The 26,259-nt window shown below is 36.2% G+C and overlaps 1 protein-coding gene across 4 annotated transcripts in view; it reads left to right on the top strand.

Annotated features, from left to right (window-relative positions):
* Positions 1 to 630: 630 nt before the first annotated feature.
* LOC103716591 (uncharacterized) overlaps positions 631 to 26,259 on the top strand; it is a 27,127-nt gene continuing 1,498 nt past the window's right edge. Inside the window, exons 1-8 of one of the 4 annotated variants that reach the window (XM_088723200.2) lie at positions 631 to 843; positions 992 to 1,050; positions 1,137 to 1,177; positions 13,224 to 13,255; positions 17,269 to 17,297; positions 23,288 to 23,324; positions 24,403 to 24,459; positions 26,098 to 26,174. In XM_088723200.2, the coding sequence (XP_088579326.2) occupies positions 760 to 843; positions 992 to 1,050; positions 1,137 to 1,177; positions 13,224 to 13,255; positions 17,269 to 17,297; positions 23,288 to 23,324; positions 24,403 to 24,459; positions 26,098 to 26,174 (416 nt within the window). In that variant the 5' untranslated portion in view covers positions 631 to 759. Of the gene's footprint in view, positions 844 to 991; positions 1,051 to 1,136; positions 1,178 to 13,223; positions 13,256 to 17,268; positions 17,381 to 23,287; positions 23,325 to 24,402; positions 24,460 to 26,097; positions 26,175 to 26,259 lie in introns of all 4 variants that reach the window. The other 3 variants (XM_089923824.1, XM_089923823.1, XM_089923825.1) reach the window with 3 other exon arrangements.

Below are 26,259 nucleotides of genomic sequence, written 5' to 3'. Positions count from 1 at the left end.
GCATGTATCCAAACACATCGATAATACAATAGTTAATTTAAAAGGTATGCCACAATTATCCCTCTAAATTTATTTGAGGAAGTTAAGAGTTTTTTTTTTTTTTTTTTTCAATTGGGTAAAGCATGATCTAAGGCCTTCCCCTTCTCTGGTGGTCATATATAGTCCTTTATTCTAGTTTGAATCTTGAATGATGCATCCATGCATCCTTAGACTCTAGCATGTAGATACGTCTCCCTCATTTCTCTCATTAGAAAAAAAGAGAAATTCTAGTTGTCTTTCCACTTTAGGCTGCCTAATGTTATACTTTTACGTTGATTAATAAAAAAAGTGTCATACAGATCTTTGGGCATGGATTGGTCTTCCTCCTAATAGTTAAGCTTTTGGGTTGCGAGTCTATAATACGTGGCATCAAAGTCAGATTTATTGTATGTCACCATTTTTATTAGTTATATAGGGCTCTCATTAAGAGATACGGGATTGAGTACCTGAGCCATGGTAGATTTTTTTTTTCAAAGAGGAGCTAATTATGATACGAGCGTCATAAAAACTGGATGGAAAAAAATATTATTGTTCTCTATTGGCTAATAAAAAAAAAAGTGTTATATAAATTTTTTTGTCTGCATCTTTTTTATGTTTTTGGGCCGCGAATCCGCGGCGCTTCTCAACCAAGTTTCCCAGCCACGTTTCCACCCGTTGACCTACCATTACCTATAAATACCACGCGCCCCACTCCAAGATCGTCGTCTGGTTACTTCCACGATGGAGAACGCTGGGGTTCTGCGAGAGTGGTTCGAGCGAGTAGACTCCAGCCACACCGGCAACATCACCGCTCTTCAGCTTCAGGTTCTCTTTCTCTTCTGCTCCTCCTTCCCCCTCTACCAAAACCCTAATCTTTTCTTATTCTTTGGCCCCTTTCTTTTCTTGCCCTAATCTAATATTAGCCCTCAATTTTTCCCTCTCTACATGTTTTGGTTCGAAAATCGGTGATCAGAGAGCGCTGGCTGTTGGAAACCTCAATTTCCCTCTCTCCATCGTTCAGCAGATGATCAGGTTATCCTCCTAATCTTTCACTTCAAGAAAACCCCTATTTTTTGATTTCATGATGTGGAGAACTTCTGACGCTTTGGGCCTTGCAGGATGTACGACTTTGATAGAAACGGGACCATGAACTTTGAAGGTGAGTCTTGTCGCTCTTTCAATCACAGATGCATATTTGGTGATTACTTTCTCTGTGTTTGCTTTTTGCTGTTTGATTATATATATTGTTTCGGTTATGCGACGTTGATAGGCAGTGATAGAACTTTTATTTTATCTAATCAATACCATCTGATAATATTTTGCACTCGTTCATTGTTTGCATTGTGTTCATGTTAGAATATTTTTAGGCACACATGTTATTCATGATAGTAAATCATGCTATTAGAATTTAGGAGACGTAGTTTTATAGGCCTAAGTTTTGCTTCAATTGACATGGAGAGCAATTCTTTTATTCATAATCGCTTTTTCTGTTGATCCAAGTTGTAGGTTCTAAACACATCAACATCACAATTTGTGCCAATGTAGTTGATGTCGTTAATGTAGGTTGGTTCTTTTCTGATTTGTAATTTGAAGCCATTTCATTTTCTGAGGCTGAGTGATGTATGAGTGATGTAAAAGCTCGTCTACGGTAACCCCCTCACCCCCCTCTCCCTGGGAGTATGTGTGCGGTTTTCTTAGCTAGTCATATACAACTCTATCATCTCTCAGGTGGATGGTATTCCTCCCATTCTTCTGCACTTTTCAGCATGTCCAGCTAGCCCACCACAAAATCTCTTCCCTGTGAATATGGGAGATCTTGAACTCATCCATCTCACAAGTCAGCATCCAAGTATCCTGTATTATTGTAATAAGAAAATATAGGGAAACAAACTTGCTAACAATACACCCCATAACCAATCTTCACTTTGTGGCCTAGATTTTTTTATAACCTTCACTGATGGAAGTACATAATCCTGATTAGAAAGTGTAAAATTCTAGAGTTCGAATGTCCTCATGAATGGATTCAGCTTTCATATAGTATAATCTTCCATTTTCTTTCCATCAAATCCATCCAAACTTGACTCATCCTCCTTAATACTTATGGATGCATCTTCCTTGTTTAGCTTCATAGATTGTTGCTTGGGCATTCAGTTTGCTAAAATTATTTGATGAGCTCTCATGTCCTGAGCCCTAGTTTTTCCTTTATTTACCATTTGGGCATGATAATCCTCCCTACTGATTTTTGTACAAGCCTTTGACAGCGTGGCAATACATGTTTTGTATGATATGATCCAATGAAATATTCCAACAAATGAAAGCCAATCACAAATGCCCTTCACATGGTCCCTTAACTTGCAATCACATTTCATGCATTTTTTTTAAACTTCTTGACATCCATGGTTTTGTTCATATATGTTCTGTACTGGCTTGGATCTATGATAGTGTGCCAGCAAATGAATGGTGTCTTCGTCATGCATTTGACACCTAAGGCACCGGGCATTAGACAACCTTTAATTTCTTTATTGTTGAGTCGACGTCAGTAGTATGTTATGTCTCACATTCTATAGGAAGTGCCTGATCCTTGGCTTGATAGGATCCTCCATCAATTCTCTGATATTATCTCCTCAATTTCATCTTTAAAATGCTTCTTACTTTCTGATTGGCTTAAAAAAAAGTGGATTGAGCAACGTTCACCATACTGGGCATAGTGTGCCGTACCAATACCAAACCGAGACTCAGTAAGATGGGTTCACTAACTGAACCAACACCACACCGGGCAACATTGTACCAGCAATTGTACCAGTAAAGGATTTGGTATCGAGATTGCAAATCTTGACATTGAGTTAAAATATACTTCTAAGATGGATCCATATTCATCCAATGCACATGCTTATTCGAACCCATGTCTGAAATGGGAATTATGACAGCTCTCCACCATGTCATGATGAAAAACTTTAGCTATACCGGCAACATCCCATTTCCTCTCTCTCTCTCTCTCTGTCTCTCTCTCTCTCTTCTTGTTAGCTCTGGTAAGTCTGTATGATGATCGTTATCGAGAGTTAAACATCAGCAGGACAAGAAGTTTCATTCTAAAGTTTATTTTCCTTTAAAAAAAATGTGGAAACTTCATTCAGCAATTTAATATGTTCACTTTGTTTATCTAATTTGATTGAGCATTAATGCTTGAGTATGCGCTGCATCTTTAGACATGCATTTTTTTAGCATGATCTTCTAGATTGGGAGTTTAGGAAAATATTGATGTTTATTTTGTTTGCAAAAGGTTCCAAGTGGGAATGTTAGAATATATCTTCGTTCACCAATCTGAGTTGTTGCTTGGGTTATTAAATAATTTCACTCCAGTCTCTCAAAATTGATGATGCTTGAGTATGTACTGCATCACTGGAAAGCAATCTTTGCAACCATTGAATTTCAGATCAGTAGCTGATCGATCTTGCTGCTGTCTGTTTTACTTTTCTTGGTGTGGTAATCGAATATGGCATCTGAACTTCTCGAGAAGTTTGTTATGGTTTGTTGATGCATTGCATATGAATTTAAAGTTTTCTATGTTTGAGCAAGCGTGCCAAGTCCCCAACTTTAGTTATGTAGCATGTCGAGCCCCCAAGATCAGGTTATGCCATGGATTTATTATGAATCAGACTAGAGTGCTACCATGTGTCTTGGCTGTTGAGCTTTTTTTCTTTTTGGATAGTCATAGATGTTGTTTTCACTTGTTTCAAAAATTGCAGTCTTTGTTAGTTAGTTTGTTTATGTTATAAAGTAATTAGGTCCATTCTATATAATTTCATGCTTCTGACAATAAATTTAGCTTCAATAAACATAAATTATGTTTATCTGCAAATTGTAGTAAATTTTTGGCATATACTGCACTAGAAGTTATTTGAACCAAAACCACAATGAACAAGCTGTGCCAACTAATCTGGCTTGTTGATTTCAGCTGCATTGTTTCTGATAAGTTTGACAAAATCATCTTGGCAAACTTCTGTTCATGTCATTTTTGGCCTTCCTTCCCATGTTCTTGAAAATTCTAGGTGACTCTCCATATAGGAGCCTCTAGTTATAGCATGACATTCTCATACGATCTTTATCATTTCATTGTTTTAGCCTAAATTGGTGCAACTCTTCTTCTTATGATGTACTCATACTAACATGTCCTTGTTTTCACTATATACTAACCTTAATTTTATCATCTTTTTTCCTCTCATCTTATGTCCTGAGGCCCTCTTTGTTGTCGAACACCCTGTTGTTGTCTTTTAAAAAGTTCTACCCTGCTCAAAGGCTTACATTGTTAGGATCTAGCACATGCCGCTGAAAATTCAAAAAAATTCAGATATGCAGCGAAAAGACATGTGCATATCCCGTTCATCGCATGAACGTATTTTAAAACCATTTATAGATTGATCAGGATTAAATTCTTAATAAATTATTTTAAAATCATGATTAAGAAGATCAGATCTTCACCTTATGCGGGTAGATGGTCTCCGCAAATCTGATTTACGTGGTATTTGATGAGGGTTCAATGGAAGCCGTACACGCGTCCGGCCTCTACAGGTATCCACACGAAGTACTGACTCGATCGAAGCCTTTGGATCTCACCGGGGTGCTAGCTCCCTTGCAGAGATGGCTATGGATAGCTGAAGTCCTCTCCTTTGAATCAACCTTTGATTGGCTTGAGAGGAGGAAGAAGAAGGAAGAACCAAGGAAGAAGAAAAACAAGGTTCTATGCAGCCTTTTTCATTTTCTTCCTTTTGAAACCAAGATGAAGAAGGAAGAGGGCGTCCTAAGCTTTTCTTTTTCTTCTCTTGATTGTGGCTCAAAGGAGGAAGATGGAGGAGGGTGCTCACGGCTGGAATGAGGAGAAAAACATAAACCTTGGCCGAAATCCCATGCTCCCCTTTTGAAATATTAAGAGATAAAGATGAGCTCCTATTTTTAGGAGCTCATCCTTATCTCATTTTTCATGCCACCTAGGAGGGGCGTGCGCCCCTCCTTTTTCTCCCACGCAATGCCCAAGAGGAGGGGCGTAAGCCCCTCCCTCAAGTCCATATTAATCTGCCATTTAATCCAATTAAAGGGTATTTTAATTTGGGTGCATTGCATGAGTCCAATCCTAGTCAAAATAGGATTTGTATGAACCCATTTCAATTTCCTCCTTATCTTAATCTAATTAGGATTTAATTGAACCATGACTCTATTGAACTCTTCAATCCTAATCCAATTAGGAGTCATTTAATTAATTAGATTAAAATTAAAATTAATTAGGACTTAAAAAAATTCTAATCTAATTAGGACTTGTCCAAATTTTAGTCCTAAGACAATTAGGACTTTAGAAATCCTATTCCAAGTAGGACTCTAATTTAATTTGAAATCCTAATCCAATTAGGACTCCATGAATCCCACTCCAAGTAGGACTCATGATCAAGTCCAATTAATTAAATCCAATTAATTAAATTAAATCGCAATCCGATTGCAATTGTTTCTTCTTCTAACCACTAACTCTTAGCGGGTTAACCATTTATCAATCTAATTGATCATATGTGATTCTTAATCACAATTCAACCATCGGATCGGTCAATACTTCTAATGTGTGTGACCCCATAGGTTCCATTCTGACTGGTAGTGAGATATATTGTGATCTCTATCATAATATCATTGAAAACTCCTTTCAATGGGTTGAAACAATTCCAACTCAACTCACCAGGGATTATCGACCATCGAGATGATCCCTGTGAGTCTCACCATCCACCAGTGACACCTAGCAGTATGTAGTGGCTATCCAGCAGAATAGAATGATGAATCTCTAGGTGCAGTTATCGTATGATACAGTCCTATCGTGGATCCCTACAGATCGGAGGTCATGGATAACTCGTCAAACCCCGTCGTCTGTCATATGTCTAGATTTATTCGACTTGAGTTCAATAGTGAAAAACTCTTTCTCCACTTTATATTACTGCCCTGGCCAAAGTCTTAGAACTCAGTCTAATAAATCACATAGGATCACTCCTCTTCTATCAAGGTCGATAGATTCCATGTAAGTGCATACCCTACTCCTACAGAGAACTTACTGCAGTCAATCTACACTACAAGGACCCATATGGCTAGAGACCATGTATACGTGTAGTCAAATTACAATAACCTCACTGTGAGTAGCCGAAGCATCGCAGGTCAAAGGACCAGTCATACTACTGCAACATCAAGTAAGTCACTGACGAGTGGATAGACATTCAAGTGACTTCTTGTCTTGGTCATGCTCAGTACCCTTGTTCTCTAACAAGCACATGCACTATCACTTCAGTGTCCCTACACTGTGGACTCGAGTCTCGTCCATCCAGAAGGAAAGTGATCTGTGCACTGATCGGATCGATCACCGTCCTCGTGATGATCCATTGATCAGGAGTATTTAGAAATTAATCACCAATGATACATGGCTCAAATTCTCAACTCTTGAGAATGTGTATCATCATCTTATTAATTCCTTGGACGATTCATAGACACATAAATAATATGAATGAAAAGATGCCCATTTATTATTCAATAATAATAAAGTCAAGTACAAATTTATGTCCCACAATTAATAATGTGTCCGCCAGATTGGCTTCTAGGGCATACATCTAACATACATTTGACCCAAGAAACTCCTTTGTCATATAGAAGAATGGGGAGCCTGAAGTGGTGCAAATACACCTTGCTAATTAAAGTTGACTCAATGTTATTTTGGTTATTTATTGAGTAGTCCAGTCAGCGGTATTCATTACATATGGTGCCTTCATATTGTTTGATCTTGATAAGTAATAACGGATGTATTCAAAACTTTAGCACTAGCCGTTTCTTTGCATTTTTAGGTTAAAGCTGACAAGACTTGTTACCCCTTTATATAAACATGTACTATATTTTTGTATATGACTACATGTACATGTGCGCGTGTGCACAGAGACTTATACAGATGTAGTTTAGATTTAAACAAGGTGTTTTTTTTTTCTCAAAATTTTTGGATTTTGTTTTTCATTAATCTATTGTTTTATTGAGTTTTAGCAGTCTTTTCTTTATATATGTTGGCCAAGGTTTGTGGACCGTTTTTGGATTTTTTGAGTCCTTCTGTGAGCAAGATTATTGTCTAAGGTCCTACATTAGATCTATGTGGCCTAAGATGAGGTTTTGGGTCATTACAATGTGGATTGCTTTCTGTGTAATATTCCGTGGAATGACAAAAAATATTATTCCTTAGAAGTACTTAGCTTTCTTTTGTTTGTTTGGAAGATGATAATTTAAGTATTATGGAGTTTTAAGTTGTTTAGAAGTCCTTTATGGAGTCAGATTATGTATATTACAATCCGAGGCTTGTAATAGGTCAATTTGGAGTCCTCCTAGAGATAGAAAATATTGCTTTGGATTTGTTTGTTGGTAGGAGTGGTAATGTATCAGGTTGGGCTAGGTTTGGTTCAGGTTGAGCCAGGTTCAGGTCAAAAATTCTCAAATCATACCCTACCCATTTATTTTATGCAAATCCATACTCACCTGTTGACCCATTTAAGTTTTCACTTATCAGTCATGCATAAAATTAAAAAATAAAGCAAAACATGGTATGCAAAGATCACAAGCAACAAAACCAAATTTAACTTAAATTATATCATCATAATCACAATAATCTTAGAAATTCAAGATATATGAAGTCATAAACTAAAAGAATAAAACTAGCTAAAATTCAACCTTAAAATTACAAAATATCTAAAATTAAAAAATAAAGCAAAATATGGTATGCAAAGATCACAAACAACAAAACCAAATTTAACATAACTTATTATTATCATAATCACAATAATCTTAGAAATCCAGGGTATATGAAGTCATAAACTAAAAGAATGAAAGTAGCTAAAATTAAACTTCAAAATTACAAAATCTCATGGTCTGTCCTATCCATCACTCTATATGGAATCCCCTTTTCTCTAAAAAGGAAACAAACCGCATGGAAAAAATTAGAGAACTATCAACTATATTCGGTTTGGGAGCTAGTCGTTTTCCGACTAGGTCACCTTGAGTGAACCATTAGGTCCATGGGCTAAACCTAATCTACCCATGTATAATCTTGTTCATTTATGGTTAACTCGGAATTGACCTGACTTTAAAAGGCTCCACCAAGTCCATTTATTCATGTGGGTTGGTGGGTGCAGTTCAGATTTTGCCACCCCTATATGAAGGTCTATCATGGTGTTTGGAACCATTGACCCGGTCCAAACTATTTTGTTTGCTAGATCACTAGTTCATGGTTCAACCGCACATCAACCATGGGTCAACCAATGGGTAAGCTGTAATATAATTTCCCATCTCAAACCTACCATTCCTCTTCTCAAATCCTAGACCTTGTCCTTGCCTTCCTTCCTTGGTAGTGTGTTTACACCACATCCTAACACCCAAGGATCATCGTACACATGGTGGCTTTGAACTTTGAAGTAGAATCAGATGGGGCTACCTAAGCCTTAAGCCAAGGCCCTAATGCTACTATGGATGTGTAGATGGCCAATCAAGGTGAACAAGTGTTGTGTAAGGAGAGTTGACCGAATCAGCTTGGAAGATATTTCCAAATGCAGAACACTGTGATATAGATCGATTAATGGGAGACGACAATGTAAGCCATGTTGGGATAGGGCGAAAAGAGGTTAATAAAAGGTTAAGACCGATAAGGTATGAGTATCGGTCTAACAGTTGCTATATAGTGACTATTCTGATGAATGTAAGTAGTGGGAGGACAGTTGGCATAGGTTATCAGAAGTTCAGAACCGTTAGGAGTAGAGCCAGACGTGGGCAGCATCTATTAGAGTGGGCAGTTACAATTTTTTAGTATAAATAGATAGAATTGTATTTTGTGAAGGAACCTTTCGATATTCAACATCAATGAATTTTATTTTATCTTAGGTTTACTTTATCTCGCACTTTACTTAACAGTAAGATTCTACCTTAGAGGTAGTGTTAACTTAGATTTTCCTTATCATAGCCTAGGCTACATTCTATCCCAATCTATCTTCTTCGAATAGTGTTCTGATGGTGGCCAAAGTCCTTCAAGATGAAGGCACCTGGACCCATGCTACTATTGTATCCTCTCTTCAATCATCCTTTTTCTAGCTGCTCTTAGTGCTGGTGGCACACCTGCATACCTATCTACTAGTCCTGCCATTGATTTGTCAAACATTTTTTCTAGCATGCCCATCTTTAGGCAGCAATAAAAGCCTTGTACTCTGAACAAGTTTCTTGGCATGCTCGATGAGATGGTTGCATAGATGTCATCATGTTGCTATAAAAGAAGATCAATGAAGCCACTGCAAATAAAGTGGCCATCATGTTAAAGCCACTTATGGAGTGCTACATGGCATCTATTTTTTTATGTTGGAACGGGTCAAAAAAACTTGTTTCTGTTGTTAAGAGCCGATATTATAAGCCACAACACCTTCTGGTGTACACAATGGTGAAATTAGCCGATCCTATCTTCATGGCGGATGAATAAGATCGTAGGTTGTTACATCATAGAAATGTTAGGATTTGCGAGAAATTTAACTATCAAGTTTCAGCTTGTCAAAAGGAAGAGGCCGAACCTTATCTTATGGAGCCCTCAGAATCTATAGACCGAGACAATAAAGAAGAGATCCTACAAGTGAATGTTGGAGCTGATCAGATTGAATAGAAAAACAACGATGCTTCAGTCAACATTAGGCTGATATTCGAGCTCGAGATGGGCTTCAACCATCCTGATTGCAGACAACTGTTGAGGAAAACGTCAGTGGAATCACGCCGACACATGTTCTTGCCTTGGAAATGGTTGTCCCTTTAGAGCAACAGATAGGGGCAGCAATTCAAACTACCACCATATCCACCATATCCATAGGCTGAGAGACAAGCACAATGATGGGTCCTACCACCATTAGAGCCTCCATGGTTTCTACTTGCTACTCAAGCTCAAGTCTTGCCTCTATCAAATCCTCCATGATCTTGAAATCAACCAAGTTGAATGATATCCAAGTCTAAAATTAGATTGATAGATGTGGTGTCAGATACATCTCATCACCCTCCTGATTGACGACTGGTGGGATGTAGAAGGCAATATTTATACGACATCCTAACATCCAAAGATCATCGTACATGTGACGGCTTTGAAATAGAATTAGATGGGGTTACCAAAGCTTTGAGCCAAGGCCAAATGCTATTATGGATGCCCGGATGGCCAATTGAGGTGGACAAGTGTTGTATAAGGAGAGCTGACCGAATTGGCCTCGAAGATATTCCCAAATGCAAAAGACTATGCTCTAGGCCGATTAATAGAAGACAACCTATGTAAGCCATGCCAGGATAGGCCGAAAAGAGATTAATAATAGGTCAAGATTGATAGGGTATAAGTATCACTGTAACAGTCGCTGCATAGTGACTGTTCTAATGAATGCAAGTAGTGTGAGAACAATTAGCATTAGTTATCATAACCATTAGAAACAAGGTTCGCCGTTTCGGTACCGGACCTCATATCGGTGCCACACTAGCACAGTGTCGGTATGATACGGTACGGAGTTTTTTTGGGCGTATTGAGTGTCAGTACACCATCCGTACCGGATATCGGTACCGAATCGGTAAAGTATGGTACGTTCTATACCGTTCGGTTTGGGCCAGTACGGCATACCTTGGTTAGAAGTGGATACCTAACATGGGTAGCAGCCATTGGGTAGCAGCCGTTAGAGTGGACAATTATCATTTTTTAGTAAAAATAAATAGAACTGTATTCTGTGAAGAAATCTTTCGACATCCAATATCAATGAATTTGATCTTATCTTAGCTTTACCTTATCTTGCACTTTACTTTTTAGTGGGATTCTACCTTGGAAGTATTGTTAACTTAGATTTCTCCTACCATAGCCCAAGCTATAACCTATCCTAATCTATCTTTCTTGAATTGTGGTGTGATGATGACAAAAATCTTTAAAGGTCAAGGCATTTAGACCCACATTACTCTCATATCCTTCCTTCAATCATCGTCTTTCAGATTGCTTTAATGCCGGTGGCATGCCCACACATCTATCTACTTGTCCTGCCGTTGTCTTTTCAAACAAGCTTTCTAGCATGCCCATCCCTAGGCGGCGAGGACAGTTTTGTGCATGGTCTTCCGAATCGAACTGAATTGTCCCATTCACCCCATACCGAGCTGAACACGGTTTGACGTTGTTTTTTAGAAAATAGCGTGAACTGCTCCAAACTGTGCAGTTTAGACTGCAAATGGTTTGCCCCAACCCCCCTCTTTCAATATCTCAAAAGGCTTGAATCATGGTCTGTTGACCGAGGTGAACCGCTCGGTTGATCTCGTATTGAACCGGTAGCCGATTGGCATGGGTTCGGTATTGGTTTAGAAGTCCTTTTTATACTTTAATATATGGACATGTGTAGGTCAACAATAGTTTTACTGGGCGGTTTGAATGGTTGCATTGCTTGGTTTGATGGGTCGAATGGGTTCTAGGAGATTCCAGGTTTGACCATGACCTGACCCATATAAGTGTTGGATGATGGTTTGAGTGGGTCACTAAACATTGGCCTATAAATTGGGCTTTATGGAGGAGTGATGAATATGCGCATTATTTTTGGTGTATTCCAAATTATTTAGCTCCATTGTGGAGATTTTCCCTCAATCTTATCTCTCTTCTCTATCAACATGTTTTTCTTTTTTTTTTATTTACCCTCTTCTTTTACCTCTCCAATTGTTTCTCTTTTGCTACTACTATCAATTCAGATCTTTTTTTTTTCCATGTTAAAAGTTCATTTGTAGCTCTTACACTGAGGGTTTGCATGTTATACATGTAAATTGGACTACACAATGATCATATATCTAAGTTTGTGTTTACTCATGATCCTATTACCTGAATCACCCCATGGTCCATTAATCAAATGTATGGACTGATGAATTTTTGCTTTTATAAACCAATCGGTAAAATAATTTTGATTGACTATAAAAGATTTCATTATGCGTATGCCCATAATTGTATGCGTTTCTTATATGTCTATTAAACACTTGGTTTGATACCCCGTTGTCCACATGCTTGTTATGCCATTGAAACAAAAAAAGCAGACGATGCTTTATCAAGCGAAATTACACTGATTCTGAAAAAAAGATTTTTGGCTGCTTGATATGCATCATTTAACTTGCCAAACCTTGTCTTATGTATGCTTTAGAAAGCCTGGATTCACTGTATTGACATAATCTCATCTGGACATACGCATACATATACATAAACACATATGGTCTAGGCACATACATCGGATACATAACTTTTGAACAATGATGAATTGACAAAAGCTTGATGAATTAAAAAAATTCGCATGTGATTGGAGTAGTTGTTTCTAAGGATTAAAGTATCTTGTGCTGGTTTAGTGCTGGCTTGGCACACTTGGAATGCATTGGCTATTTGGCACGATGGTATGCCAGCACTGAAATGTATCCAACATGATGGTAGTGCTGTGCGTTGGTGAGGCATCGGTATGGTATGTATGGTGCCATGCCATTCAGCAGGGATGGCACTTTTTATTCCATGGTTGTTCCATATATGAATATTTTTTTTTATGTTCTTTAATTCAATGTTTAGTTGGTATCTCATGCTGGTTTAGTGCCGGCTTGGCATGATATTACCATGCTGTGTGATGCAATGCTGGTGCTTGGCACATATGGAATCCATTGGCTAACTGGCACAATGGTGTGCCAAGCATTGGCATCTATCCGGCATGGTGGTAGTGCTGTCTGTCCGAATGGCATTGGTATGGGATGTATATGCTGATCAGCAGGGATGACACTTTTTAATCCACAGTTGTTCCATATATGAATAATTTTTTTATTTTCATTAATGCAATATTTAGTTTGTTATGTAATAATCATTTTTTATTAATATATTGCTTTTTGATTAAAAAATGAGGGATCAATCTTATTTATTTTAGTATAAGAATTTGTTTATATCATAGTAAATTTTGTATATGAAAATGTCATTTATGATCTAATTATGGGTTATATGCAATAAACCTCTATTTCTGAAGTTGGAGACGCCCGCACATGCACCTGAGTCACCATGGCTACTATTGCATATACCTTGATTTATTTTAACATTAACAAAATTGCACATGGATTGCTTTGTCGTATTAAAGCCATATTTGTAATTCTATGATTTAATCTTGCAGAATTTCTCGCTCTTAACAAGTTTCTGCTCAAGGTTAGTACTTCTAACAAGTGATTTTATTAAGAATTTATGGACTTTCAAGTACTATATCTGAACTTAAGATAGACCTTGGGGTGTTGCATGCCTATACTTCAGCTGTTCATTTGTTGCCCAGCATTAAGTTTCACATCTCATGGCATTTTTCGCAATCTTTGAAAGCTTGTATCATATGATGTTGAGTATTGGCATGGGCTAGCATATGAAAAAGTGTATCATTAGCTTATGCAGGATATACTGCAAATACATGAAGGAAGCATAAGTTCTTTCTTGGTATCTTAAAAGATAAATTTAATATAGTTCTATTTTTATTCATGAAAGATTAATTACATATCCAAGTAACTCGTGGCAAAAATGGTTATATTTATTTTAGGTGAGCATTATTACGTCCTTGATATTTTCTCAAGGTTTAAGATACCGATATGGCTGCTAGTACTGAATGGGAGCCGAGTTGATATGGTGTTGATATGATATCATACCAACACACTATGCTGTAACCAAGGTTCAAAAGCCGATGATTGTACCTGCACTGACTAGAGGTGTGTATGCTATGCAGCGAGCCAAGGATTGTATTGATGAAGGGATTGGGTTGCATATGCCCCAAACACCCTTGACAGATACCTCCTTTTTTGGCCTCCAAATTTGGTTTTACATATCCTCTAACATTTGATATTTTTGCAAGGAAGAATGCGCGGATATCGAGTTAACTATCCTTGTTATAATTTCATGTGCATTCTAAAGTTAGAAACATGCATATGTATCACATAAACAATATATCCAAATTCCATATATAATATAGGCATTCATATTAGCATTTAAAAAGCAATTAGATTACTAGAAATCATAAATCTTTATAGAAGGGGCATACTAACTATTCTAACTCATGGATCAATGTGTAATAAAAAAATCTAGAAGTAAAACTAACCATTTGACAAAACAACAAAGAACAATATGTCTGTAACGGCATTCATTAAGAAAATTATATTCTTCAAATCTCCAAACAATCCCTCCCCATTTTTTTTTATTCATTTTGTGAAATTTTAGATTTTTTAAGATGAGGTAGAAGTGCAAGTTTACTGCATGCATTTTGACCATGCACCACATTACGTGTGCAGATGCATCAATTTATTTATCCTATTCTGAAGATCGAATTCTTAATTTTTTAACGCATATACATTTCTAGTTCATTAAAGATAAAAGTTATAAGGTTAATAGAAAAAAGAGTTTATTTTAAAAATGCACCAGCTATCTCAAAAATCAACATATAATAATTTAATACTCTCAAAATTACATATTTTTAATATCTTTATAAATAATTAATTCAAAATTTGCTATTAAAAGTTCAAAAATGAAAAATTTATTAGAAACAAAGTGCATTATCAAACCTAGCACATCATGCATAACTTTTTGAGATTATAATATTTTAAATATTTTACAAATAATTACTGCATAATTTAATTTTAAAAATTCTAAATAATCATGAAATGTGAAATAGGGCTTTTGTATTTTTCAGCGTTGTATATACACCATGTAAAAAAACAACTCAAACGGTTGTATCTTTCACAGATTAATTTTAAATTTATTTAATTTCTAGGCGCAGGCTCTAGTGGAGCTTGAGCATTCTAATTGATCCCTTTTTAATTTAAATTTTGTAGCTTGTGCATGTGACAAGTGCAAATAATGTACCAACTTTTTTCAAATTTAACATATTATTTGTAAAATATTTTTTGTAAACTTATTTTTAAATCAATAATAGCAAGAATAATTAATCTAGTATGGTTATAGAATCACCATACCCCCCACATCATATCCGAAAATCAATCTGAACGAACACCATTTGATAGGATTAATTTTGGACTAAATGGATATTGGGTGTAGGTTTTTGGATTAGCCATAAAAAACCCCAAATCCTACTCTTTCAGCACCAAATAATTTTCTAAAGAATGAATCCTTCAAGGATCTATTCTCTAAAAGAAATTGATAGAGTTTCTCTTTTTTTACTTAGCTATTTTAGCATAATTTATGCTTAGATTTTTTTTTGAAAAATAAAAAATGGCGGAGAGAAGAGATGGACCTTGTGGATTTGTCTTTCCAAGCTCAAAACCATGGATTTTGGAGGGCCAAATGCTGTCTTTATAGTGAGGGTGCTGCCTCCTTTCTAGGCAGGGGGGGGGAAGGGAGAATGGGGCTTATTTTTGAGGTCTCAACGGGTATTGAGTAGTATCACATTGAGCTATTTAGGCTTGGTTTGGAATGTGCTTGATCCTTAAGTGGTTTGATTGCTTTGGGGGTGGTTTGCCTAGATTGACCCCCAAACTTGTGGGGATAGAACTAATTCGGCCCCAATTTGGCACGAACTAGGTGGTTTGGTACGCTTCGCTTGATTTTCTTTCCTTTTTTTTTGGTACAATGGCTGCTCACCCCATCCTAGTGTAGGTGCTGCCAACAGAATCAAGAGCTACAAAACGGCATAACCATGGAGGAGGGGTTCTCTGATGCGTCCAGAGGACCTCTCCGGAATGCTACGCTGCATAAGAGGCAACCCAATCGGCGGCTCTGTTCGTCTTTCTATACACATGTACCGCCTGAAACTCATTGCAATCTCGCACCATCCGTCGAATGTTGTCGATAAGAGGGCGTTCGTCCTCCGTACGCCCCTCCTCTCGTATTCAACCAATAACGGTGTTCGAGTTTCCCTCGTGGATGATGCGCTCTGCCCCTAGTCTCTTCCTAGCATAGGAAATGCCTTCCCATGCTGCTCTGAGCTCCGTCCCTAAGGTTGTCAGCCCATAAGTGCATCGCCCATCCGTAGCTATAATCTGTGAGTCGTGACCCCTGATCACAAAATCCACTCCTGCTCTGTCTCCATCACCGGTTGCACTACCGTCAAAGTTCACTTTAAGATGGCCGGAGGGTGGGGGCTCTCAGAAAACAAGGACGAACCTGGGTGCTGAATCAGCATAGCAGGAGTCCCAAATATCCCTAGCCATCCTAGCCGACACGCCCTACCTGTACCGGCCTCGGTATGGTATCGAACTGTACTGGCTACTGACTGGTATGGGTCCCAGTACCAGTTTGGCGGACCTTGCTAGATTGAATTTAATACTTTGAATTGAATATGGCTATACATGCAAACATTGTGGCTGCAATTTAGAGAACTGTTCATTTCAATTTTTCATCCTTTTCTCTGAAATCTCTTTTCTTGTACGGTTGAATTTCAAGTGAAGCATTATGATGAAATTTCATCGCAAGAATTATGAAGGTTGAGTATAGTGTGAGTTGGATAAATGCACTCCATCTAGACACCATTCACATGGATTGATATTTAGATGGAATGATTGGTTTAAATCTCATGATCCATGAATTGGCTCTTTCAATCGAGATCTGAAGTTCACAATCTAATTGATCTTAACCTAGGGATCTTATGTGAGTTGTTAGTGCCATCTTATCTTTGCTTTTTTTTGAATGAAATTTTCTCTGGTTTGTTTTGTCTTCCTCTTGCTGATTTTCAGCAAGGGAGATCTGGAAGTTTCAGATGCAAGCAGAAAATTCGGATCTGTTCTGAAAGATTCAGATCTAGAGTTTCATTGTACATCAATCCTGTGGGGTCTTTCTAAAGCTAATACCGCTTCTGAATATATGAGATTAGGTTAGGTAGCTCATCATGTATTAGAGTTGATTGTTATCTGTAGTGTGAATGTAGATGTATGTGCTAGTCCATATACTTAAGTCCTTTTTGCCCATTAACTCTTTGCTGCTGTGGTGTTTCTATCTAATTATAAATTCAAGAAGAATCAAATTCTGCTATTCTGTGCATTGTATGAAGTAGAGTTTATTTTAATTTTTTCAGTTCAATTATGAGCTATAATTTTGAATATATTCTTGAACTTCATTATGTTGTTTTTTTTATAAAAATTCATAATGATGAATTTTGTCCAATCATGTGTTTCTATTTGGTTCATGAAAGACGTGCTGTAATTTTTCTTATTTATAATTTATTCTCTTTGTAGGTTCAGAATGTCTTCTCAGCGCTGGAAAGGTCTTCCATTGCATCCATCCTATGTGTACATGCTATCACTATTCATTCATAAACTTTTTATCATTTGTCTGGCACGATCTAAGGTGGAGCATCTTATGTTATTATATTTTCATTTCACATCAATTTATCTCTTAGATTTATAGTTATTAAAGTTTCAAGTTTTGGCTAAAATGGATCGGTTTCAGACATTTTTGGCCAAGTTCAGTTAGTTTTGATTAGTTTTGTTGATTCAACTAGTTTTGGCCAAAACTAATAGAAACCACCTTTTTTTGGTTAACAGATTCATATGTTTAATCTTTTCTTTGTTTCTCTGTCTTTGAATTTGTTTACTAACTAGAAAGCATTGTGTTTCAATAATTTTTTTTGCTTAGTTTTTTTATTTTTGGAAAGAAATGAAATATTAAAATGGGATAATCAAATAAAATGTTTTTTATCTAGATGGGTAAAATGTTTTTCTTAATTTGGTAGGTTATTAAAATGAAATAAAATAACATTTGTTGAGGTCATTAGAATGGGATATGCTTAGATTAGTTTTTTCTTGCTTAGATGGGTAATTAAATAAAATAAAATGGAATATATTTAGAAGAGTTTTCTGTTGGATGGTTGTCGATTTTATACTCTTGTGATACTGAATAAGTATATAATTAATTCTATATTATTATGTACTTAGTCTTGCTAATTGTGCTTGATTGAATGAATTTTGGTTTTTATACTTAATACCTTAGTAGAGGGCATGCATTGGTATAATGATAAGGTTGCTCCATTGTGACCTATGTATCATCTGTTCAAAACATGGAAATAGCCTCTCCGCATGCGGGGCACGGCTGCATTCATCTGACCCTTCCCAAGATCTTGCGGTGGCGGGAGCCTCGTGCACTATGATGCCCTTTGGTACTTAATACACTGGTACATTATTGTGATCCACATAATGCATTAAGCTTCAATAGGATCCGATTTCAGGCCAAAACTACTTAAACTACATTAATTAGGATTCTAGATAACTCAAGATACAATGAAATGATGTAAAATAATTTTCCTTGATTTTTTTTATCTTTTCTTTTTTTTTTTGATTTTTCTGACTTTTTTGGTTAAAATTGCTGGGAGTAAAATTACTGAACCATTGAAACTGAAAATCTACCCAGGAGACCAAAATTGAAGCCAAACCCAAGATTTAAAATCTTTCATAGTTATTTTTGTTTGTATATTACATGGTTACATGAATATTTTTGTATTATTGCTTACAAGTAGAATTAGTTTGTGCTGGACAATTGTAAATGAAAAGGCCAAATTATTATATTGTTTTATTGGTGTCATTAGGAAAGATGGTTGGATAATTATGGACTAGATTGGAACTAAAATTATCGAAGAAACTTTCTGACTTGATCAAACTTTGGACCATGATGCATTAGTGAAATAGTTGAAGTGAATTAACATTCTGCTGAGCCATTATGCGCAACAGAAACTATCTGAAAGGGCAAAAGTGCCTTGAAATAGCAATATTACCATGAGAAAGAATCTACATGTGGTATATATTTACATTGAGAAAACATATAAAGGATATAATAGAGTGATTTATGGGAACTTAGTTTGGTTTTAGTTAAAAACTTGTTCTTCTTCAGTTTAATAGTCTTGGTAGTGTTGGATTAAATTCATTGCTTGGTTTGAAACCAGCAAAAAGTATAAAAAACCATTTGCACAAATATATTAAAACTCTGAAAATTAAAGAAAAGATAAAAAAAATAATGCAAATGGAGATCTATAAGCATCAATTTAAGATATATTATCATATTGTTTAGGCATATAGCTTTTGTGATTTCATTTTGAAATTAATAAAGGAAAATGGGAAGAATAAAATGGAAAATCATAGAAATTTGGAAAGATTACAAGGTGAAGAAAAATATTGTAGATGCCATTTTATAGAGTAGAAATCTATTTTATAGTATAATATTAGTGTTTACCTTGTTGTTCCAGTAACTACTGGGCTATTGAATATTTCAACTTAGGTAAGAATTGTACAAATAGTAGAAGAATGATTGGGAATCACAATCGAGAATGATAACAACCAAAAAGAATCTTTGATGTGTCTACGTTTCAAAACTCAACATTTATAAAATTATAAACCAGTAGTTGATTATGTTCGAACAAGTTATCGATAATATAACCTACTTTGTCTTAATACATGTGTATTCATATTGAAATTAAGAAATCTAGAACTTTCATTTTCATAGAGAATAATATTGGAAATATAATCTTTTTAATTCTTTTAGAATTATTTTTGGTACCAAAATTTGTGTTTCATGACATGTACTATTCATGTCAAAAGTGTTTTCCCCCTAGATCAGGAAGTAGAAACTAGCTATATAAGTCAATTTTCCTTAGTGTTCATACAATAGTATTTTTCAAATTTATGGAATTTCCTAAATTCTTGGATTGTTTGAACTTAACAACTAGTATGAAGATTTGAATGAAAATAACCAATAACTTTCAGATCAGACATCCAATTAATTCAAATTTTCTTAAGACATGCAAAGTTCAAGATTAGTCTTGCAAAAATGCTCCTTAAGGGTATAATATCATCCACAAGTCAATTCTTCAATGCAAAAGGAGAAAACATGAACCTTAAATTTTTTGGTAATGATATAGAAAATTTTCAAGGTATGCCGAAATGGGTTGAATTGCCCGGTTCATCTTGTACTGAACCGAACTGGTGGAAAATCAGGTCGGCTCGGTCCTAAATTTCGAAATTCCCCCTCCTCGAATTGGACGTTTGGAGCGGAACTGGTGCGAACTGAGTGGTTTACCTCTTTAATAGGATTGAATCATGGTCTATTGAACCTGGTGGAACCGCCTGGTTCACTCTATATCGAACCAGTAGTCGACCGGCATATGTCCCAATACCAGTTCGGTTAACCTTGGTCAGTTTTATGCCAAACTTATTTATTTTGATCTTAAAGGGAACCCTAATATTGAGGCCAAACTTATGCTATCACCAAAACAAATTTGTGTACAAGCCAAAATGTATCTTCAGCCAAAACTCTGAACCATGTTATTTGACAACGTGAGAGGTAATCTGAATGCTCCATGTTATTTGACAACCATGGTAGTGAGCCTTCGTAGTACCATTAAATTGGAAATTAGATTCTGGTCACTAAATGCTCCATGTTAGAACAACAATCACTACTTTTTGGAGGTAGATGTCAAAGCTCCCTAAGATTTATAGTTCGAGGCATTCCTTTAGCCTTTATGGAAATTTCAATTCAAAAGAAATGAACCTTTTGGTTATGTTTATGGAGCCAAAAAAATTAGCACAAGGACATAATTGACCATAAAATTAGATGGAGAAAAATGAGAAAACAAAACAATCAAATTCTACATACCAAAATCACCATTGCCATGTAGCAGAGTGTCAATCAAAATTAAAACCATCTTAATGTACCGGTAGAAAGAACAATAAGATAAATTACTTTATTTTGTTGGGAGCATCTTAAACCCAATTATCACCTTTATCAAGTTGTCAAGTGCATAACTCGTTTCATGTTCGACAACCTCTGCTTGTTTTGTTCCACCTTTATCATTCTCAGCATTGATTTGTCCACTAGCTCTAATATCATTGCGGACGGTATCCTACACTTGTCCAATATCTTGGTAATCATCGACATAAAGTTATGGTGCATGCAGTTTTTGTTTGACAATAGCTCATGCTTATCATTGGTCGGTTCGTGCTTAAAAATACCAACATTGTTGCTGCCATTGTCCTTTGTCAACAATTGTCCTTTTTGCCCCTAGATTATTTTGGAAAATTGATATATATAGTTCTCATGTGGCTCGAAGTGGTTTAAGTTTGTGCTTTCTTGGACAATCTATTTCAGTTTTGTGATGGTACTTTTTGAGCTTCCAAACCTTGTTTATTTGAGACTTGTGGTCTCTCTACATGAGTTTCACGATAAAGCTAGATAAAGTAGGTATGTCCTTGATGTGACACCAAGATAATGTAGAAGCAACATGTTTTGTGGTGATCATGTATCTTGGAGGATAAAATTATCATTGTTGAAGGCCTATTTGTACACCTCTTAAGTATAGGCCACTCCTCTTGGAGACACTTAAGGAAATGGTTAAGGTGGTTCCCTTTATTTAGAGTACGATGATAGGGGCCAAGGAGAATTACACAGTCAATGTGGCCCAGTACTCTTTCTGAAGCTATTTGTGGGTATGCCAATAATATCCCGCACATCCCTAGGTTTAACTAAATATTTTATTTATGCTGTGTATAGTTGCTATCTATGCTATGTACATGCACACTTTATATTGTGCTTATTCGGGTTGTTAAGGATTTAGTGGCATTAAATTATTAAAGATTTATAAAAGCATGCAGTGGTAATGACCAATGTTTAGAGATCCTAGTGGATCGACCGAGTCCACCTGCTTGGCCCGTTACTTAGGACCCGTAACTAGTTGGGTTACTAAGAAACCTGGCATCCTTAAGAACCTATTTGACCCGGTGCTATACCTGATTGAATTGGTTGACCTGGATGGATTGACTGGTTTCCACCTGTTTGATTCAGTAGCATAAAATTTGAATAAAAACATAAAAAGGGAATGGGTTTAGGGCACAATCTTTTGTTTTCTCTGCTTCGCTTTTGGGGTATCTTGGAGAGCTTCTTTATCTTGTCACTATCTCCATTATCGGTTGAGTGCAAGGCCACCAAGGTTGCTTTCGTCGATCTCCTTCATCTCATCTACACCAAGGAGTAGGATAGAGCTGGTGACAAGGGTCTCAACTTCAAATTAGAGGCAAGGATGAACAAGGGAAGGGATGATGTTAATGGGCTCAATGTTGACAGCTAGATGCCAAGGGAATGTGAATGGCGACGGGGCCTGGAGATGAGAAAGGGATGCACCAAAGGAGAAGAAGTCATGTTATGGGGGGATGAGTCTGGAGAGGGTATGAGATGGGAGAGTGCTAGGATGTGACAAAAGGAATTGAGAATCAGAGAGTATTTGATAGAAAAAGATAGAGGGTTAAAGATTGAGAAGAGGGTGGTCCATCCATTACCTTTTATTTCCTCTCCCGATCAACTCGCAGGTGGACTGGGGTTGAACCAGTGATCCATGAACTAGCTGCCACAGTGGGTCAGTCTAGTTCAATGAGTTCCAAATACTGATAATGACCCTCTGACCTTCGGCTGGGAAGATCTTGAAAACCATTTCAAAGTTTTGAGTGAAACCAATTCCATGTGAAAGTAGACATCTAAAATGTTGAGATATCATGAATCAAAGTCAGGCCAATTGTGCAATCCTAATATGACAGGCTTCACAGGTTAGTACTAAATCTGATGTGGATACTTGAACATTTGGGTTACTTCATGACACTCTTTGGCCCATTATTCCATCAAATTATGGTGCCATCATCATTGTTTCTACTTTAGGACATGTATTTTAATTCTAACATAATAGTTAGCAATCATTTTATTAAATTTTATGAAGTTAAGGAGCATAGATCTAGCTTGTTGTTCATTATACCTATATATTAATACAATTTTCATGTATATAAGCTTTACATGTCTCTCCATGTCTGTGATTTCTAGAAGATTCCTGTCATATTATTCTAGATACTTGGACACTATACACCTATATCACAGGTCTAGGTAACATCGGTTCAATCTCTTTGCAACAGTGTGGTTATATACTAGTGGTGATTGTAATTTGTATGTTTTTGCTAATTTCATCTTACCTTTTGATATGCTTGTGCTTTTGTATATTTGCCAAGATGTGTCTTCTTTTGTATAGATCTTATTCTCCTCGACATGGATATATCATACAATTTACTTTAGCATTATTCTATATATGACTATATGTTTCAAATTTGCGAGTTTTCATATTTTGGATTTTTTAACTTTATCCTGTAATGATCACATATCATGCTTGAATCAACATTTGTTAAAATAATCTTTACCTTGGCTCTTATTATCTTGTTTTGCTTATTTCTATAGGGGCCGTGGATTTCTCACTCTTGATGATGTCTATGAGGTATTCTCTATCTTAAATAGTTTATAATTTGAGTAATGGTCTTTATGGTAGGGTTGAAATCAGATCGGATATGGATCAGATACCAATATACCATTTTCATATTTGTTTTATTTGACGAATACAGAAATGGTTACAGATGTTAGTTGATGCAAATATCTATATCTATATTTGTTTTAAATGGATATGGATACAAATCGAATACAAGAAGTGTGGATATAATTATGGATATAAGTTGGATAATTAAACTTTATGACCACAAAATCAAAGATATTATTAATTGGATGGTAAATCAAGTTAATAGCATGTTAATGTGGTCATATATTTTCTTAAAAGTTCATGAGTACTATATTAAATTAAATAAGATTAGAAATAGAATCGGATATTTGGATACAGATATGGTAGTTGTCTATCCATATTTATATCTATTTTTCTTTGACGGATATGGATATGGATACGGATATTAATTGGATGCTCAAGTTTTTCCATATCCGGAGAAATTTGGATATGAAAATCGATCTGGATGGATATTATTTAGTCCACTTTCATCCCTACTTTGTGGTACTTTTTGTTCATATCATGCATAGAGTTGGTTTGGTTTGGGTTAGCCCTCAATCTGATCCAACCCACTTGAATTACAGCTCAAACTTTTGGCCATTTGAACAGTGCACTCATCATTTGCAATTTAGCATTTTGTCCTATGTGATTTTGACCTCCATTTGTGCAGATTCTTTTTGTTTGCAGATAATATTTGAGTCTATTGTGACAGCAAACCAAGAATTCTATTATTCATGACCTAGTTGATGTGCCTGATATATTGAAAATTGGGTCATATTTTTTTTTTTCCATGAATGAAAACATGATGCTCATCAACATCAATCTATTTATTTTATTAGTATGCAAGCATGAGTAAATGCCTTTGCTCTACACTTCTTTGCACCTGCACATACTTTTCATGCCCAATTTTGTTTTGCATGATGCAGATCCTTGTATTTGTTTCTCTTGATTATTTTTTCTATTACAATGTTAACTATTTATCGTGAATTCTAAGTTGAGGACCACTGTTGAAACAATGTCACAGGCGCTGGTCAAACTCGGTTTCTCCCTTGACTCACCTGCCTTTTATACAGTCTGTGAGGTACTATACATCTGTGCTTTTATATCACAAAAAGCAATAATTTTTCTAAAAGCAATGATGCAACTTGTGCAATTAGTTTAGTTAGTAGCTTTCAACACATAAGTGTTGTTTGGCCATTTCCAGACAAAGGATTACATGGATCCTCGCTACCTAATCTTTCAAATCATCAACAATTGCAAATATTAGATCAGCAAGCCCTCCGATGAGAGATTTATATCCTGTTCAGAGATGATTACTACCTTCAAAAGATGGAGCAAATTTTTGTCATAGTATGAGGAGTCACAAACATGGAAAATGAAATAAGCTTCCATCTTATTGGCTATTTATCAATAGGGATCATTATAAACCTCCTATTTATGTTTTCTATGTTAGCTTGGTTGTTAAACAAGAATAGGTCCATATAATGTAAGCATCAAGCACAGGATGAAGCTGCTAAACTCCTGTGTATTATCTGCCCATTGTTTGATTTTAGGTTGATTCCAGATAAGTGATCAAGGATAAAATAGAAAGACTTCATCACCCTCTCTTCCCCCCACCCCCTGCAAAACCTTTTTTTTTTGGAAGAAAATGAATGCAACAAAAGAAAAGCTATTTTACCTGCTCATATCGATGGTTTTCGCCTACAAAGCAGGTGTGTTTAGTGAATCACCTTTCATGTTAATTCAAGCGAATCACCCACTCCTGGTCCAGCTTGACCTAGGTCCAAACCAAAGGTTTAGACCTAGGCCTGTATCTGGTTAGGTGGAGTCTCTTTCTCCATGTTCGAATCAGGTCTAGAGTTCCAATAATCCAAGGCCCATGCCAAACCTGATTGGCAGTTACATCTTAATTTGAGAGCCATGCCTGACTAATGGATCTTTCTTTGAACATGGATCAGACACTTGCATTTCTATCTGAAGCCAACCAAATTTCATGCAAAAGTTGTATAGTATATAAGATTTGGTAACATGGATTTGTGTGTTACTAGATGATTGAAGTTCTGTCTCCTGACTAACAACTTCTTCCCACTCACTCACTGTTTCAAAATGTATTCCAGTAGCAGGTGGTTGGGCTATTGTGTAATGCTTGTGCAGTTTGTGTTTTCAGTTTTTAACCATATTAAAAAGTTATCAGGATTCACAAATTTATTTGAGAGCCTATTTTAACTTAGTATGACATGTATTGGAGTAAATTAATAATATTACTCTATACACCACGTTCAAGTTACAAGTTGGAAAATGCAGCAAAGTAATCTATCAATTATGTAAGTAAAGTGGGAAGAGAAGGAGAACATGCTATCATTTGCATGGAGCTTTGAACACTTGCGTGCTGCATGGGCATATGCGGGCACCTACCAACCTTCTGTGGTGCAACCACATATGGGGAGTGCAAGTCCAAGGTGGTGCTGTCACTAGATGGCATTCACATATACTTGCACCTGTCATTGCATGTACCACTTCTTAAAACGTACTTACTAAAGAAATGCAACATTTTGACCATGTTAGGATTATATTCATAATGTTTACATCTCATTAAAGCATTTTATGTTTGTATATCTTGAGATGGTATATGTGTTATGCCTGCCCTCTGCATTTTCTTGTGATTTGTATTGTTCTAATTGTTAGAACTATTGTTTAATGTTTCTCTTGATCACATTAGAGCTTTGATAAGAACAAGATGGGAATGGTTCGGTTGGACGAGTTCATATCAATTTGTATTTTTGCACAGTCAGCTCGGTATGTAAATTCATATACCTTATATGAAACTACTTAGTTGTTCTTCATTACATAATATATTCTTTTTTCATTTTTATCTTTATGT

Source organism: Phoenix dactylifera, chromosome 6 (assembly GCF_051530095.1).
Source record: "Phoenix dactylifera cultivar Ajwa chromosome 6, Ajwa_hap1_PhDact_Kaust_v1.1, whole genome shotgun sequence".
Taxonomy (NCBI): Eukaryota; Viridiplantae; Streptophyta; class Magnoliopsida; order Arecales; family Arecaceae; genus Phoenix; species Phoenix dactylifera.
The sequence above is the reverse complement of the archived record's forward strand: the minus strand, read 5'-3'. Positions and strand labels throughout refer to the sequence as shown.